A 19,199-nucleotide genomic window follows, 5' to 3' on the forward strand; every position below is an offset into this window, starting at 1 on the left:
CCACTAGCAGGGATACTGCAAGCAGGCCTTCCACATGCACACTGAGTGGGCAGAAACTGGGAGGTCTGCACTGGCGAAGTGCTGCTTGTGTTACTTGACTGGCAGGAAACTGGCTAAGCTGCCAGAGGCAAGTAGAGGCCTCTTCTCAGTCCAAACCTCTCACAACTCGGTGTAAGTGTCTTAAGACTGGACACACAGTAACTACCTCTTGGAGTCTCATTTTAAACCTCCCACATTCAGCAAAGATCTCCCCACCAGTGCAAAACATCTCTCCGTAGGCCTTCAGTGATGTGATCAACTTGCATAGCAAGCTCGTAATAAAGGAAGAGGCTAAAGACTGCAGTCTTCAAAGAGTTTAGGGAAATCCATGTACAAGTCTTGGCTTTCCGAGTCCTTTTCTTGAGATTCAGCTTGGGGCTGGAACACAAATATTCCACCGATGCCAAAGCTTCCCTTCACAGGAAAAGCGTGGTTTGTGTGCTTAAGGGAGGGATTCTTCGGGGAAGCTGTTTTTGTTTTATTTCATTTCAGTGGAAATGGAAATAAAAAGCTGTCAGTATTAACTAAGGAAATATTCATTGGCATGCAATGTGATAAGCCACATATTGAAAATAAGTTCTCACCGTGGATACTCAGGGGGCCAACAGCGGCCTTTCCTTATGGTTGAAATAGCAGACTTAAAAGCAAACAAACTAGCCTTATATCAAAAAGAGGCCATTTTTTTTCCTTCTGCCTGCCTTCTATGATCAAACTAGAGCACCCTCAACTCTTAACCATATAATGTTTAATTGTATTGTTCTTTGAATGGCTGGGGAAACCCAGCCGGATGGGTGGGGATAAATAATAAATTATTATTATTATTATTATTATTATTATTATTATTATTATTATTATTATTTTATTTGCATGACAGGATGGGGGGAAGTTCATAATGGGCAGGCCAAACCAGACCCTGAATCTGCTATGCTAGAGGGGGCTTCAGTGGAGTAGAAGCTGTCCAGTTCCACCAGCAGGGAAGCTCCATTGGTGAGGGGTACCCCAATGAGTCTGGAGTGAGCAGGCAAAAGCTGCCACCACCAGTGTCCGTCCGTTCCTCTCCCCCCATTCAGTAGCCAATAGAAAACCAAAAATGGTTTTTTGCTGCCATGGCTAGCCAGGAATTAAGATTACAGCCCAAGACTATAAAAGGCTGAAACAAATACAGTGGTACCTTGGGTTACATACACTTCAGGTTACATATGCTTCAGGTTACAGACACTGCTAACCCAGAAATAGTACCTTGGGTTAAGAACTTTGCTTCAGGATGAGAACAGAAATCATGCTCTGGCGGCGCGGCGGCAGCAGGAGGCCCCAATAGCTAAAGTGGTGCTTCAGGTTAAGAACAGTTTCAGTTTAAGAACGGACCTCCAGAAAGAATTAAGTTCTTAACCCAAGGTACCACTGTAATGTCATAATTCAATAATTTAAGGTGATCGGTAGGATCTTTATTTGAATGTCAACGTTATAGCTTGCTGAATCTTTCCCCTTCAACCTGTCATTAAATAATTATGTGAAGCTAAAGAGAAGGGCGGGGGATGTCTTAGGCCACAGTTATCTTGGGAGGTCCCCATGATCACACAAGCCCTGTTGAACAACAGCCATACAAGACTTCACAAATGCTGCTAAAAATTACTTGGCAATATTTGCTAGGAAACAGGATTAAAAAACCCAGTAACATTTTATTAAAATAAGAACACGAGAAGAGCTATCTTCTTCTCACAGTGGCAGCCAAGTGCCTGTGGGGAGCATAATATTAACATGAAATTAAAATATTACTTAAAAACAAAAAAACCCCTTGAATTTTAGTTTCGCAGGAAGTAACCATTTTCTTTGCCATGTTGTATAAAGTGCAACTATTTTTCTAGAATTTGTTTCTATATTCATTTGCTATTTGCACTCATAAATGAGGTGTTATTTTCGCTGCTTTAGCCAAATCTCAAACTTTATTAAGCCACTGTTTCCAGGGAGGGTATATGTAACTTTCCATTTTCAATCCAATAACATTCTTGCAGCTATTAACAAGTAGAAGTTAATAGGTAAATAAGTCGTGATAGGTGAAGAAATTCTTTCTTTTGTTTGTCCTGGAACTTCTAACATTCATTGGATATCCCTGAGTTCCGATGTTATGAGAGAAAGAAAAGCTTTCCACTGTCCACTTTCTCTGGCTGATTTTATACACTTGTTTCATGTTTTCTCTAAGCTAAGAAGCCCCAAACGTTGTAAACTTCCCTCAGAGCGGCTCCATCCTGTTTATCACCCGCTTTTCAGAACCTTTTCCAACTCTACAGAATACTGTTTTGATTCATATCCCTACTATTTTTTAAAGCAGACTGTCTGCTATATAGCTTGCCATCTGCGCTGTAATCCATCACGGGAGATCACAATTGAATTAATAAAACAAATAAATATTACAAATATGAATCTAATTTCTGAAGATTGTTCATGGCGTAAAGAACAATTAGTATTTTATTATTTTAAAATGTATTTCTATGATGCCTTAACATGACCCAGAAGAGAGAGAGACTTCATTGTAGTCTACATTTTGCTCAGTTCGGTTTTTTTGTTTTGCAATTGAGTTACAATCGGAATAATTGCTGAAATACCCTTAGGGCACGTCAACACGCTTTGTCCTCCCTCTGTAGCCACAGACCAACATTGTCCCGTTCTCTTGCCAATGCTGGCGGCAGAACCATGAAGAGTCTCCATGCAGTGGTGCCAATTGATGTGTTGAGTTACAGCCATGCAATAAATTGCACACTGCGGCTGATGTAAATGCTTCCACTTGGAGGGCCTAAGGCAGGAGAGCCTAAAAGCTGGCCCTGGGGTTAAGGTGAATGGGAGCTGGCTGACACTAAGCATGAAATTGTACCTTTGGCTGTGAATTGGTTGAGCAGTGCTTTAGAAGAGCCAGTGTGGTGTAGTGGTTAAGAGCAGTGGACTCGTAATCTGGGGAACCAGGTTCGCGTCTCCGCTCCTCCACATGCAGCTGCTGGGTGACCTTGGGCCAGTCACACTTCTGTGAAGTCTCTCAGCCCCACTCACCTCACAGAGTGTTTGTTGTGGGTAAGGAAGGGAAAGGAGAATGTTAGCTGCTTTGAGACTCCTTCGGGTAGTGATAAAGCGCGATATTAAATCCAAACTCTTCTTATTATTCCTTGCAAAAGGGTGGATGAATATTCATTACGGCCTTACTTTCTTCTTCAGTTCTGCGACCTCTGCAAGCAGGTGCTGCCCTCAGAATCCCCTGTGGTATATGCCAGCAGAGGAGGCTATGATCGTCAGTGGCATCCCGCATGCTTTGTGTGCTGCAAGTGTTCTGAACCGCTTGTGGACCTGATCTACTTCTGGAACAATGGGGCCATCTGGTGTGGGCGTCATTACTGTGAGAGCGTAAGGCCACGCTGTGCGGCCTGTGACGAGGTATGACAGCTGGGGAAATGGAAGTCTCTTCTCCTGCATAGCTCTGAATGTCTCTGCCTATAAGAAACTATCAGCTCTGAGAGATTGCGTTTGGCCGAATGCATCTGCAAAATGAATACTTGCCTCTAGTATATGAGTGCTTTTTGGGTGGGGGTGGGGATTTTGGTGGATTTGAGGAATAGAAAATGGAACAGGTGAATGGGGGTGGAACCATAACTACTCACGGAGGAACCTGCTTAGTACCAGGTACAGAAATATAGGGAGTGGTGTGCAGCTTTGAAAAAAGTGTGAGTAGAATGACTTCTGCTTGCACAACTGAGCTTTCCTGTCCCACACTGTCCCCAGAGGGTTGGAGGAAACCCTAGAATAGATGTAGGGGTCAGGTGAGGGAAGAGGAGAAGGGGAAAGTCCCATTGCACAGCAGGTCGTTCTGCTTGCACAAAGGACTACTAAGCACCACGTTAAATTCAACTCAGTGGCCTGATCTGCCTAACATGGTGAACTAAACTATGACTTACCAGGACCATGACAACATGCAAACTCTTGGAGATGATCTCTCAGCCACTCTACTCCTCCCTCATCCTTTTTGCTCCAGGGACATTTGGATTTGTGTTTGCCTTAGCTTGTTATCTGAAACTGGGCTGGTAGTTAACCTCTCTCCTCGCTAACCATGAGCTGTTTGAAATATATTTAAATCATGGAAACCAGAAGCATTTTAAGGTGCTCTTTTTTGTTGTTTCAGTTTTATTTTAATAAGCAGAGGTTCTATAAAAACCGAAAGCGGAATATAAACATGCCCTACAGCTTTGAATTAGCTAGGCCAAACTACTTCCGTAGTATATGTTGAGAGATATCCTCTTTTGGTGTGTTGCTAAATAGTAATGATGCAAACACTGCTTTGTTTTATATGTGTTTTGGCTTGTCAACTGCTTTGTTTGTGTGTTGCTTCCATAATGAAGCAGTTACAGGACTTGGCTGGCTCTAGGAAGAAAGTGACATGATAAATGGAGTTGTTTACTTCCACAGATAATATTTTCTGAGGACTACCAGCGAGTCGAAGGCCTCACCTGGCACAAGCAACACTTCACCTGCCTGGAGTGCGAGACCTTGCTGACAGGCCAACCATTCATCCTGGATGCAGCCAACCTGCTATGTACAACTTGTAGCAAAAACAAGCATCCTTAGTCGGCATGAAGTTTCTCAAACCAAAGTTTTCATTTTCTGATGCCATCCAGATTTGAATTAATGGGATAAAAACACAGGGAAGGGGGGGACAAGTGAAGAAAGTCACTTCATAGTGGCTTTGGACTACTATGGCTATTTACAATCATGTTATCCTGGGAAATGAGGTGGGAAATGATGACAGGGTTGCAAACACATCGGGGTGAAATCTAGAGAATGGAATGTTCTAGTTCTTTCTAGAGAGATAAAACTAACGTTCTGGAAACCAATGCCCATAATGTTCAATTACCGATTGCCTGCATGTTACAATAACTAATCAAGGGTCTCTAGAAACATGCAGAATTCTTAATTTTGCTGTCGGGGCTCACTACCTTTCTTGTTATGAAAGTGTTATATTTATAGATCAAAACCACCACACTAACTCCAGCCAAATTAGTGGCTTTAAAGAATGGAACTATGTGGCAAAACGTATATAACCCTGACGTTCACAAGAACTTTCTCTTCTTTGTTGTAATGACCGACTTCTCAGATGCAAGGGATCTGCTTATTAACTTGTGTTTACAAGTCAAGTACTGTTAAGATTACTATAGTAAACTGTTTGTCTTCATGTTCGTCAAGATATTGGTGTAATAATGGCTTGTACAGGGTGATTGGAACAGATGTATATTGCAACTTGCATTCAAATAATTCTAGCTATAGCTGTTCTTAAAACAAAATGTGTTTGCTTTATGCTTAGCTTTCAGTGGGCTTTATGGCGATGGATAAATAGTTTGTGTTGGTTGTTAGTCTGTCCCGTATATTCTTTTTCTCATCCCAATTAGTTTTTTACCCAGTTTCATACCTATTAAAATCTGCCACGTGGAGCAGTTCTATTGCGACAGCCAAGAGACAGGAAGGAGTGATGAGTAACTGGTTTGTGCTCAACAGTTTCTTGACTCTCTTTTAACTCCACTCCCTCTATTTATTTTCATTGAAACTGGAGGATGAGCTCAAATGTTGGCATTAACACACTTGCTCATATGCTTTGGTGACTTAGAAATAATAATGAACCCTGGGCATTATGTCAACTCACTTACTACAGTGGTGCCTCGCAAGACGAAATTAATTCGTTCCGTGAGTTTTTTCGTCTAGCGAATTTTTCGTCTTGCGAAGCACGAAATCCCATAGGAATGCACTGAAATCCAATTAATACGTTCCTATGGTCAAAAAAAGTCCAAACAAAGCCAAATTTGGTACAACAAGAGTTTATTAAGTGCTCTTTAACGTCACACATACTGTAAAGAGCATTTCAAAAATTGAAGGAACAGTAAATTAAGTTTCTAAACATGACAGGAAAAACATTTAAAAATCAACAAAGTGTACATTACATTTTCTAAGACTCTGGGGGACCACTCGAAGAAGGTTCCTCTTCCACTCTTTGCTTCTTGCTGAAGAACCTGTCCATGGTCTGCTGCTTCATCCGCCTTTTCAGCACCTCCCTGAAAGGCGACATGACCGTTGTATCAAAAGTGTTCGCAAGGTCATGTGCCACGTGCTTGTTAGGGTGGTTCCGCTCTGCAAAAGCCTGCACATCCTTCCACTTCATGCAAATGTCCCTCAGTTCTTTGGAGGACAGCCGTTCCTCAGTTGCTTCCTCCTCTTCCAGCGAGGCCTGCTTCTGCGCAGCCTCTGCCTGCAGTTCGACCAGCTCCACGGTGGTCAGCTCGTCGTCGTGCTCCTCCACCAGCTCGCAGACGTCCTCTGTGACCTCCAGGCCCATGGTCCTCCCCAAGGCAACAATGTCCTGCACCACTGTTGACTCTGGTGCATCAGAGTCACTTGGTGCCACACAGTCCGGCCACAGGCTGCGCCAAGCGCAATTCAAATTTCTCTGGCTGATCCCTTTCCAGGCCGTGGTGATCATCTTCAAGCAGGTGACGATGTCAAAGTGGTCCTTCCAGAATTCCCGCAGGGTGATGGTGGTGCAATCAGTCACCTCGAAGCATCGCCTGAAAAGCTCCTTGGTGTAGAGTTTTTTGAAATTGGCGATGACCTGCTGATCCATCGGCTGGAGCAGTGGCGTGGTGTTAGATGGCAGGAACATGATGTTGATGAAGCTGAACTCCTCCAACAAGTCCTCCTCAAGGCCTTTAGGATGAGCAGGAGCATTGTCCATCAGAAGCAAAGCCTTCAGCGGCAGATCGTTGTCCAGCAGGTACTGCTTGACAGCAGGGCCAAAAGCAAGATTGACCCAGTCCACAAACAGCACACGTGTGACCCAAGCCTTACTGTTGGATTGCCACATGACACTCAGCTGCTCCTTGTCGACCTTGTGTTTCTTGAAGGCCCGTGGGTTCTCCGAGTGGTACACCAGCAGGGGCTTGATCTTCAGGTCACTGCTTGCATTGGCACAGAAGAGCAGGGTCAGACGGTCCTTCATGGGCTTGTGGCCAGGCAACTTGGCCTCCTCCTGAGTGATGAAAGTCCTTTTGGGCATCCTCTTCCAAAACAGCCCGGTCTCGTCGCAGTTGAAGACCTGCTGTGGAACGTAGCCCTCCGTCTTCACAGCCTCCAGGAACTCCAATGCAAAGTCTTCAGCCGCAGGAACATCAGAACTGGCAGCCTCTCCATGCCTGACCACGCTGTGGATTCCAGATCTTGTCTTGAACCGGTCAAACCAGCCTCTGCTTGCCTTGAAGACTTCTGGCTCGCCTGAGGTTCCTGGCTGTTCCCGGACGAGGTCTGTGTGCAAGGCCTTGGCCTCCTCACAAATCACGGCTTCAGTCACTGTGTCCCCTGCACGCTGCTTCTCTTCTAACCAGATGAGCAGCAACTTCTCAACCTCCTCCAGGACAGCTGGGCGGTTCTTCACGATCCTGGTGACTCCCTTGGCTGCATCAGTCGCAAGGATCTTCTCCCTCATCTTCAGGATGGTGCCGATGGTCGATGGGTTCCTGCCGTACTCCCTGGCGAGGTCTGTCACACGCATTCCACCGTCGTGCTTCCGGATGATCTCCTTCATTTCCAGCGTCACCTTCTCCTTCTTCCTCTCGCTGGCCTCTGCAGCAGCAGTCTTCTTGGGTCCCATGACAGCACGGCTCCTAGCTTCGTAAACTCAGAAAGAAAGAAAAAAATCAGTGCTTCACACCCAAAAAATTCAAAAGCACCCAGCCACCCACCACACAGGAATTCAAACCCAGAACCAAGTCCTTGAATTCCAAACACCCAACCCAAAATCCAAAAACCCCCCAAAAAAGTTTTAAAAGTTTAACTTACGAAATGGCTGCAAATCACCAAAGTCTTCAAAATCCTCAAATGGCTGCAAAAGAAGTTTTGGAAAAGCTTTAAAAATCACCAAAGTCTTCAAAAACCTCAACTGTTCCCCCAGCCACCCACCCACCACACAGAAATTGCAAACCCCTCCCCAACTGTTGCAAACCCCTCCCCAACTGTTGCAAACCCCTCCCCAACTGTTCCCCCAGCCACCCACCACACAGAAATTCAAACCCAGATTTTTTTTTTTTGAAAAAAACAACAACACGGCACAATGGTCACAGAAAATCATAAAAATGCAGAAAAAAACCACACAAGCTCCCAGATTCTTACAAACCCCTCCTCAACTGTTTCCCCCAGCCACCCACCACACAGAAATTCAAACCCAGAATTTTTTTTGAAAAAAAACAGCAGAGTGCCCCAATGGTCACAAAAAATCATAAAAATGCAGGAAAAACCCACACAAGCTCCCAGATTCTTGCAAACTTCTCCCCAACACCAAGTCCTTGAATTCCAAACACCTCAACCCAAAATCCAAAAAACCCCAAAAAGGTTTTAAAAGTTTAACTTACCAAATGGCTGCAAAAGAAGTTTTGGAAAAGCTTCAAAAATCAGCAAAGTCCTCAAAAACCTCAAAAAAGGCTACCACACCGCGTGCAATGTATTGCTCCTTGAAGTCAAGTCGCAACTGCACCTCTTCAAGCAATGCACCCTGGGTATTAACGGTTTTACGAAAAAGGAAACAAACTTGCAAGACGTTTTCGTCTTGCGAAGCAAGCCCATAGGGAAATTCGTCTTGCGAAGCAGCTCAAAAAACGGAAAACCCTTTCATCTAGTGAGTTTTCTGTCTTGCGAGGCATTCGTCTTGTGGGGCACCACTGTATTTGGTCTCAGCTACTGGATCATATTATAGATATGGAGACCTTCAGGTCCTTCTGAATCTTATTATGTCTAATGTTTATGATGAGACTCTCATCAGCTTAAACTGTACGATGTTAAGAAAGCAGCATGTGATCATGAACATTATCCAAGGCACATCCAACAAGATGTGCATTGACTCTTGTGATAAGAGTACATTGGAATATGTAAAGTCTATCTAGTTCCTAATCATTCATTTGCTTGGGCTTAGCAGCAAGGCCAATATTAGTTGCATGTCTTTATGAAGCTGAAACTTTAACTCAGATTAAGCCCATTTATAACAGATAACCAAGGGAGCCCTCAGAAGCTATAGAAACTATTTTGTCGTTACTAGTTCTGTAAATATTTGGTTTGGTTGACTAGTCCAGCAACAATCGCCAATGTACTGTGATCACCTGTCAGGATACAGTGGGAGCAGAAGTTACTTGAGGTGAAGAACTGGAAAATAATTTCAATTAATTCTTCTGATTTGAGACATAGCACATATTAGATGCTTGTATTTTGCTTTCAGACATATAATCAGTGTGGCTGTTTAAAGAATTTATGGAAACTAGGTATGTACAAAGCATAAGCTTCTTCAGTAAATTTAGTTTTGGACAACGTTTTTTTGGCAGCACAGGAGAACTCCATTCGGCCTGTTATATATGCACAGTGAGTTTCTGGGTTGAAAATAAAAACTGCAATCCGTTGATGCAACTATGCTGGCAAATCACCACCAGTTATGACTGAGAAATGTGTTCCATTGTAGTATCTCCAGTTGACACTCCCAAGTAATGTGTAAATAAGACATAATGGCTTGTGGAACACATTTCTACCTAATATACAATACCTGCTCAAGAGCCATTGCAGTGTGTACCTCTGAACTTGCTTGGGGTGCACTGATTTCAGTAGTGCTTACCTGTGACACCTAACTGTGGCTGTAAATGTAAATGCACCAGTGAATATATTCATTTATTTACCCTGCCCCTCCAATGTGAGTACTTAAAATCTGAAGCAAAGATAAAATGCACAGCTTGTTTGGCCAATGGCAACTGGTAAAAGAAGGAAAAATCCCCACAATTTTATATATGATTTCACCTGGTATAAAAATAATTACTTTAAAATCAATGCAGGACTCTTAACACTTAAAAAAAAATTATTATTATTTTAAAGAAGCCTATTGAAGTGTCAATACAGCTCCAATGCAGACATCTATAGGGATGGTATTTGGGTGTTCAGCCAGTAGAGCCAGCGTGGTGTCGTGGTTAAGAGGGTTAGACTCGTAATCTGGGAAACCGGGTTCGCGTCTCCACTCCTCCACATGCAGCTGCTGGGTGACTTTGGGCCAGTCACACTTCTCTGAAGTCTCTCAGCCCCACTCACCTCACAGAGTGTTTGTTGTGGGGGAGGAAGGGAAAAGGAGAATGTTAGCCGCTTTGAGACTTCTTCGGGTAGTGATAAAGCGGGATATCAAATCCAAACTCTTCTTCTACTCTTCTTCTCTTCAACACATTTTACACATGCACCGAAAACCTGTGACCTTCCAGTTGTTGTTTGATTCTTAGTCCCATCATCATTTTTGACCATTGACAGGGTTGGTTTGGGCTGATGGGAATTGTAGTCAAACAGTATTTGGAAGGCTGCAGATTCCCCATCTCTGATGCAAAGAGATGGACCATGCGGTACATGGGTCAAAGGAGCAATTGCCTCATCAAAAGCAGGCTGGACTTCCTATAATGCCTCAGAATGGATTGTAAAGATGGCGTCCATGGTTTTGTAGCATTCTGCCACATAGCAGTCTGTGAAGTCAGCTGCATCAAGTATGATCAGATTTGCATGTAATCCCATTGCACATGTGTTGCAAAGGATGCTACCACAGTCACTGGCATATGAGGGGGGGCAGCGGAGCACACCACCCCGGGCACCATTTGGGAAAAGGTTGCCATCACGGCTGCCCCCCCTCCCAGACACACGCTGCAGCCTCCTGGGACACGCACCACACACTGTGCAACCCCAGATGCACATCATGCCCCTGCGTCGCTCGCCCCGCCCCATCATGTCCCTGGGACGCACGCCGGCCACACCCTCAGAAGTAACCCATTGCATAAGTTTGGCAGGATGTCTTCAGGCGAATCACATAGTTCTGATTGGACAGTCTGGGCAGTCGGTTTGATGGGGACAGAATTCACCAAACCCTGACCCCCCCCATACAATCCATCCCCCTTTTTCTTTTAATGGGGACTGCAGGTGAAATAGCACATGGAGAATTATGCCCATCACCTCAGTGCAGGTAGTTTATATGTGTATAGTGTGAATAATAAAGAAATAGTCATGTTCTTTTAAGTTGTGGGGCTTAAAATATCTAATATCTAACATTAACTGACAAGACATGGAAAAAATGTTTCTAAATGCTTAAATATAAAGTATTCGAAAAAATAAAATGTAAAGAAATGGAAGCCTTTTGAGACGTGTCTTCATCACTTTTTTATCTTGGCCTTTAAGCAACTCAGATGTTTTTAAAAAGTTTTTCCTGAAAGGAATATACTATGCAGAAGGGGCAGAGTCAGAAAGGGGAGAAGGATAGTGCTGGCAATGCTTTCAATATCAGATTTGGAAGGCTGAAGTTCAGGTCTCTGCCCTCATCTTGTCTAACCCTAACCTCATAGTTGAGAGAGAAGAGAAAGCAATAATAGATGAGCAGCATGTGCTTGAAACTCTGTCTTTTGGTCACATTAGAATGTGGAATTCATTTAGAGTCACCTTTAAATGTGAACTTACCTGCTTTGCTCTTTTCAGAACACTGCCATACTTCGAAATTTGCACTTCTCTGAATTTTTGCAGCTCTCCAAGCAAGGAATGTGTACAAAAAAAATAAATAGACTTGAGGTAAAGTGTGAATAAAAACGAATTCATTAGTGAAAATAATGTTCAAAAATGCATTATTTGGGGGGAAATTGTTTTCCAAAAATATGTATATTAGGTAGAAATTGCATTGAAATGTTGGTGCATTTTCACAAGGGCTATAAAAGAACCCCCCCCCCAAAAAAAAAAACACCTCAAGGCTGCTGTGGAAATGTGGATAGCTGAACATAAACCTGGACTAATGAGAAACTGAAACACCAATGGGGACATATGCCCATCCCATGGAAGATGTGAAACGATGGAGAGAATGCATGGAAAGAGATACACTGCTCAAATAGGAGACTCCCTTCCCTCACCTCCATCAGACAGTTGCTGAGGGTTCGTGGTGTATACAGATCAGTTCTGGGACAAACCCTGTTTTTAATAACATCTCACAGCTGGTGTTCTCGCTGTGTAGCTATACCTAGATTCAAAGATAAGCCGTTTTACTTTAAATTCTACCACAGAACCACTCTAAGAGCTGTGACATAAAGCCCAGGCTGTGTATGAATGAGTGAGAGGTGCAAAAATTCTAGCAGACCTGTGTTGGACGCTGCTTCAACTTCGTGAATAAAGTCTCCTTTTCTGTAAAGCAGACATATTTGGTATGTTGCCAGCTTATATTCCAAGAGCCAGGCAGAACAAATGGTCTTTATAGTGAAGACAGGAAAAGGCCCTGCAAATTGTTTTCAATCCTCTGAACCTGATTATCCCATTGGGTTTGAAATTCTACTTTTTTTTTTCCTTCTTTGACAATGGAAAATTAAAATTAATGGCCAGTTGTCAGCAACTCTTGTTGATTATTAGTTATATGATGATGAGAATTATAAATTACTCAGAAGGTGAGCCGCTAGACTTTTTTTTTTTAAGAAGAGAGTAAGCAGCAATATATGCACAACAAGGCTACTTATCCCTGTGAAGGGGGGCTTTTAATTTCCTCCATTTTTTATGGTCCTCGGGCTACTAAAAAAGGGACCAATATGACTAACCTTACTGGAAATTAGATTCCTCTTAAGCAATGTTGTGTCAAACAGTTGTTATACCACACTTTCCAGTGCCTTTCCCCATAACTTTCTTAAGTCTTTTTTACTTATAAAGAAATGTTTTCAAATGAAAATCAAGAGGAGGGACTTCCCTTAAATCAAATTAGCAAGTACATCAATCCCAGACACTTGGTAGCCAACCTCACTGCTTTCTGAACTTCAATTAAAGGCCAAGGGACTGCAGAATGCTGGGAAAACGTTAAAACAGACACAAAACCTGCCACCTCACGGTAATAAGGAAAACTCCACGCTGCATCCAGGAAAAGGCTAAAGGAATTCTAAAGTAACCTGCAAATGAGGGAGAAAAACAGAAGATTTGTTTTCAGGGCAAGAAAACTGAAGGACAGATTTTGCCATAGCCATAATCTCTGTATTTTGTATTTCACTTACCTGTCTGCTAGCATGTCCTTGCTTTCTGCTTAAGTATTGATGGCTGCTAGTCTTAATGGCTCTCTGCCACCTCTAGAATGAGAGACAGCATGCTTCTGAATAATGGCTGCTGGAGACAACAGGAGAGGATTGCCTCTAGCCTAGCTTGTGAACTAGGCTTCCCAAAGGTATCTGGTTAGTCACTGTGGAAAACGGAATCCTTTAGTAGACAGGCCTATGGATTTATCCAGGAGAGCTTTCCTTATATACTTATGTTTGATCTGAACCCCATTCCCCCAAGCTTTTTTTCTGGCTACCCCCCAAAACTCACTGATTTTGGTACTCTTGCCGCTGCCCCCCCCCAGCAGGAATGGCGGACACCTCTGCCTGGCTCAACATGCTGACGGGGATAATTATTTATTAAACCACAGAGCCTAGGACTTGCCAATCAGAAGGTCGGCGGTTCGAATCCCCGCGACAGGGTGAGCTCTCGTTGCTTGATCCCTGCTCCTGCCAACCTAGCAGTTCGAAAGCACGTCAAAGTGCAAGTAGATAAATAGGTACCACTCCGGTGGGAAGGTAAACTGTTTCTGTGTGCTGCTCTGGTTCGCCAGAAGCAGCTTAGCCATGTTGGCCACATGACCTGGAAGCTGTACGCCGGCTCCCTCGGCCAATAAAGCAAGATGAGTGCCGCAACCCCAGAGTCAGCCACGACTGGACCTAATGATCAGGGGTCCCTTTACCTTTATCTATCTATCTATCCCACCCACTCTGGGCGGCTTCCAACAAAAGATTAAAAATACATCAAAACATCCGTCATTAAAAACTGCCTTCAGGTGTCTTCTAAAAAGTCAGGTAGTTGTTTATTTCCTTGACATCTGATGGGAGGACATTCCGCAGGGTGGGCGCCACTACCGAGAATGTAAACTGCCTGGATGTAAACTGCTCCTTCCTCAGCCACCAGGGATAAATCAATAATCTCCCTCCATGGATCACATGAGGAGAGCTGCTTGTGAGAGTAAAGGATGGTCTCACCCACTTTTGGCCAAACCAGCCATGGCAGGTGGTAAGAGCTATGGCCCAGGAATGAATGCAGCCAAAACCTGTTAGCTACCTCTGTTTTAGAGACCTTTCATGTCAGCGTATAGAGATCTCTATGACCAGTTTAGATATTTGCCAAGGCTTAAAATTGAGGTCATGCCCTAGATTATGTGTATTTCAGTACACATAAGGTTAAAGCATACTCCTATCACGTAGCTGGGTTATTTTGGTTTGTCTAAATTGTTAGGAGGACATACTAAATGAAAACTCTAAACCAAACAACAGATTTATTCAGTAGTGTGGAGCACTCTGGGGCAAATTGTGCTGGGGGGCAGGGAATTAAACTAACTGGCACAGCTAAATTAATCAAAGGAAAGAAATGCAATACCCTCATCTGTTTCATATTGGCCACTGCAGACAGGAATTACAACCAGACTCCTTTTTTTTTTTTTGTGCTGTGTGAGACAGATTCATTGCACAGTGAGAAGAATTGACTGATTGAGAAAAGGCTGGTTTAGGTCTCGCTGCAGGTAATTAAAATGTGTGGAAACAAGGAGGTATTAACAGAAAACCTAGAAGTATTTTTAAAAAATATTATTTTATTAAGCAGCAGAACAGTGCTTTCAGGTTTTCCACCTGATGCCTGATGGTTTTACAAGAAATGATTTATTGCGCTGAGCTGCGATTAACAATGTATTTTGGAGCCACAATATTAAAAAGAGTTCTTCATAGGCTTTTGGTTACAGCCGATCCTCAGTAAAACATGGCTGGCTCTCGAAGTGTCAGTGGGAGAGCTTGATGCCATTGTAAATATACTGTGTTTGAACATAAAGCATAAAATTTCTAGGAAAGTGAACATGGGAAAGTGTGCTGCAGGGAATTGTCATTTAAAAGCAGTGGTTTGGTTTACAAGAATTTTATCAATTTCAAAAAATGCTAGGTGTATCCAATGCTAGCCCTACTCAGAGCAGACACATTGAAATTCATGAGCAACTTAGGTCCATTAATTCAGTGGGATTACTCTGCATGTAATCTAGTTGGAGAAAACACTGTATCTTGGAAGATCAGTGTGCTGCCATGCTGCTCCAATAAGAAGACAAGAGGGGGGACTTGCAAACCAAAGGTTTTTGAAGCCTAAAGTCATGAATAGCCACCTGCGCAGGTGAAGAAAAGGCCCTACCCTTTCTGGATGCTAATTAGTGATGGGTGGTGTCGTTGTGATTGGCAGGACAGGAGGCCAACAGCAGGTGGAGACACAGCCAATGGCAGACAGAGCCAGCTAATTCAGGTTTTGTCCCCACCCACTTCCCCGCTGAGTTCTGCAAGGGCAACATGAGACTAAGGAGGAGAAAAGTGACAGACTGAAATGGGTTTAGGTAAAATACAGGCAAGTGGGCAGAGGTCTAGACCAGTGTTTCCCAACCGGTGTTCCGCGGCACACTACTGTGCCGTGAGACACCGGCTGGTGTGCCGTGGGAGGGAGGCGGGCGAGAGGCGGCGGCGAGAGGCGGCGGCGGCGAGGATCCGCGTCGAGCCGGGGCGGCTCCGCGGTGGTCGTGCAGAGCGGCGGGGCAGCGCGCGCAAAAGGGAGGAGCGCGAGACAGCGGAGGAGGAGGAGGCCGGCATGTCCGGGCAGCAGCAGCAACAGCAGCAGCAGCAACTCCCGGCGACGGCTCCTCCTCCGCCCGCTATCGCAGCCGCCGCCGCCTCAGCTGCCGCCGCTGCCTCAGCTGCCCTCGCTCTGCTGCCTCCTCCCACCCCGGCAAGGGGGAGGGAAAAAACGTTCACTTTTGTGCGTCCCTCCCGGCGTGACGCTGCGCGCTGACGTCACGGGGCGGGGCTTTAATGGTGGTGTGCCGCGAGATTTTTTTCCGGTAAGCAGGTGTGCCGTTGCCCAAAAACGTTTGGGAAACACTGGTCTAGACTACCTGCAATAGGGTTGGAGGGCTGGGCAAAATCTAGGCAAAGCAAAGATGTTGCTAGATGATGCTAACTCCCATCAGCTTAAGCCAACACAGTCTGCATGGGAACGGCAGTCCAACAGGATCTGAAGGGTTGGTCCCTCATGCATTAGATATGTGACAGGTGATCCTTTCTGAGCAGGTGATATCCAGATCAGACTCCTCCCCTCCTCAGGAGCTGCCTTGTGGATGTGTAGTGGGTGATGGGCATGTCAATGTATGCAGTTTTTCCTATGCAAGAGAAGTAAATAAGCAAATCCCATTGTGTCTGGTTCACTGTTTTGATTCTTAGAAGTAGAGCTAATTATGTTCAGATTTTTGGAAGTTATACTGAAGTTGTAGTAGATATTTATCAGCCAACACTGTTAACCGAAAGCCAGAGAGACAGTTTTATACTACTCGGTCTAATCCGTCCTTGGCATGCAAAATTGCTAGACTGCAGTACATCTAAGATAGTGATAAAAGTACTCTTTTTTTTAAAAAAAAAAAGTTAGCAAAAGTTCAGTGCAATAGTAAATTATTCAAATAAACATGCTACCGCATGAACTACAGTTATGTTTGTAAAGTGTGGCTTCCCAACTCCAAATGGACCAGAAGACTCACAAAATTATTGTTTGCTGGCCTTTTAATTTAGCCAAAGTAAGGCTTCATTTCACAGGCCTGCAGTAGGAGTTGCTCCATTAAAGCCACACTGTTCTTCTCGAGTGTGGATTTTCCATGGTTGTTTTTCCATAACCCATAACTTAAAACCACATCCCTGGAGTAGATTCCAAGAACAAAAATAAATATTATGAAAACTTAGATGTCTTAACTTGGGAGGGGAAAGCATGCTTTCCGTTAATGAAATGAAAAAAAATATGGGTCAGTTAGGTGTGCCAGCTCGCAGCTTTCGGCCACAGTTTTTAATTCATCTGCAACAGGCTCACTCTGCAATCCTGTGGTCTCTGGGAAGGTACTCCAAGGGGCTTTAGGGCAGAAGAGATCTCCTGCTTCAAGTGGAGAGGGGAGTCTGCCTTTCCAGAAGTAGACCTGTCTTCATTATGTCCTGCCACCATTGAGAGTTCCATGGCTTTTGTGTCAGCAAAAGTGGAACTTGAATGGTGGTAGAGGATTGGGGGAAGACATGGATCCAAAGGAAGGAAACTAGAACAGCCCTGGAGAATTTTCATCCCACTTCCCACTGGGAGGGAAATTGTTAAAGAGGAGAGAACATACTCAACAATTGAATATGGAAAAGGACAGCTTTGCCTTCTTATTTGTTTTCCTATATTTATATACCATTTAATACCAAAAGAGCTTCTAAGCGGTTTACAAAAAATAACCAGAAAGGCAAAACAAAAACCATAAACATATTTCATCTAAAATACAGCTCACTGTATGACACAAAAAAAGAAGAAACCAAAAAACAATGCAGCATACTTTTAAAACGTCTTCCAAGTCAAAGAAGACGACCATTGTTGTTTGAAGCCCATCATCCTGTACTGCAGGAAGGAGGTCTAGAGGGTCCTTAGTACCACAGGGAACTCTCATTTTCATAAAACCATGAAACCTACTGGTATTGTCAGTAGGATGTTCAGTTAGGTATATAATGGGGAAGGTTGTTACCTAGGTACCCAAGCCTCAAGATACAGTGGTACCTTGGTTCTCCAATGTAATCCATTCCAGAAGTCCGTTCTACTTCTGAAATGTTCGAAAACCAAGGCGCAGCTTCTGATTGGCGTAGGTGCCCCGGAAACAATAGCCGACAACCGCATTGGATGATCAGCTTCCGAAAAAATGTTCAAAAATTGGAACACTCACTTCTGGGTTTTCGGAGTTCAGGAACTGAAAGGTTTGAGTACCAAGGCGTTCGAGAACCAAGGTTCCACTGTATATCAATGATAAAACCTTGAACATGATTTGTTAGCTAATTTGAAGCCCATGCAGTTCCTTCAGTGCTGGTGAAAGATGTGCATTGCTGAGTGCTTCACTTAGCACCCTAGCTGCTGAAGTCTGTACATCTGGACCAAGCACAAGAGGTTAGCAGGTGTTGGATGTGGTGACTTGCCTGCTTTGGTTCTCCCTCATCCCTCTCACCCATGCCTTAAGGCTGCACTCCTCTGCACACTGAGGGCTCCTCCAGAAGATCTGTGTATTCATAATTCTTCCTGATCTGCTTACACAAAGTTTATGTGGTGCTCAGACTGTTTCCGGTCTTTAATGAGCATTTGTTGTAACCGCTGGCTCTGATGCTCAAAGCAGTGGCGGACTTTGGGCACTCAAATTTCAGTGGCACCCTGTGCAACATTAAAATTTGGCACCCCCACACACGGCCTCTTGCACTCTGTTCTAAAGCATTGTGTTGTTGCCCCCTACAGTGAAGCAACTTGTGCAAGCACACCAGTCACACTATCCTAGAACTGCCTCTGCTCAAAGTGGTGACAAGCCATCATCTCCAGCACTAGAATAATCAAATTTTAATTTGGACCTGATGAATGGTGGAACATCTGCTTTGCATGCAGGAGGTAGCGGGTTTGACTCCTGAATTGCCAGGTAAGAGTGGGGGAAACCCTGATCTGGAACTCTGGAGAGCTACTGTCAATCGGTATCAACTGGTGAGTCACAGCAGGAAGAAGAAGAAGAGTTTGGATTTGATATCCCACTTTATCACTACCTGAAGGAGTCTCAAAACGGCTAACAATCTCCTTTCCCTTCCTCCCCCACAACAAACACTCTGTGAGGTGAGTGGGGCTGAGAGACTTCACAGAAGTGTGACTGGCCCAAGGTCACCCAGCAGCTGCATGTGGAGGAGCGGAGAAGCGAACCCAGTTCACCAGATTATGAGTCCACCGCTCTTAACCACTACACCACACTGGCTCCACCATGCAAATAGATGATAAAAGAATCAGAATTAGGTCCCCAAATGCATGTTTGGGTTAAATACGAGTCCGTAAAGGATGAAGACTATTGGTATAGTCAGTACTGAGCTCTGCATTAAATTCCTGAAGGCAAGTAGTTCTGCCCCACACATGGCAGAAATAATAGAGTACAACTTGAAGGTTCCACCCCACAATCTCCTTCATAATGATTGACATTCTATCATGTCAGTGCAGCG

General features: G+C 44.1%; 2 protein-coding genes across 3 annotated transcripts in view; one reads left to right on the plus strand and one right to left on the minus strand.

Moving 5' to 3' along the window:
- LMCD1 (LIM and cysteine rich domains 1) overlaps positions 1–4,645 on the plus strand; it is a 58,262-nt gene extending 53,617 nt beyond the window's left edge. The window contains exons 5-6 of the mRNA XM_081184308.1: positions 3,244–3,459; positions 4,486–4,645. Of these exons, the coding sequence (XP_081040434.1) occupies positions 3,244–3,459; positions 4,486–4,644 (375 nt within the window). The 3' untranslated portion in view covers position 4,645. The remainder of the gene's footprint in view (positions 1–3,243; positions 3,460–4,485) is intronic.
- Positions 4,646–5,925: 1,280 nt separating this feature from the next.
- On the minus strand, positions 5,926–8,757 carry LOC308581588 (tigger transposable element-derived protein 1-like). 2 transcript variants are annotated; one of them, XM_081184220.1, is made up of 2 exons: positions 8,466–8,757; positions 5,926–7,939 (listed from the first exon to the last, which is right to left on the minus strand). In XM_081184220.1, the coding sequence occupies exon 2, from the start codon at positions 7,706–7,708 to the stop codon at positions 6,014–6,016; it is 1,695 nt and encodes a 564-aa protein (XP_081040346.1). In that variant the 5' UTR covers positions 7,709–7,939; positions 8,466–8,757; the 3' UTR covers positions 5,926–6,013. The 2 variants fall into 2 exon arrangements, with proteins under 2 accessions (XP_081040346.1, XP_081040347.1); XM_081184221.1 differs by lacking the exon at positions 8,466–8,757 and having other exon boundaries at positions 5,929–6,808; positions 6,950–8,137.
- Positions 8,758–19,199: the final 10,442 nt, after the last annotated feature.

This window comes from Podarcis bocagei, assembly GCF_964188305.1.
Source record: "Podarcis bocagei genome assembly, chromosome: 2".
NCBI classification, from domain to species: Eukaryota; Metazoa; Chordata; class Lepidosauria; order Squamata; family Lacertidae; genus Podarcis; species Podarcis bocagei.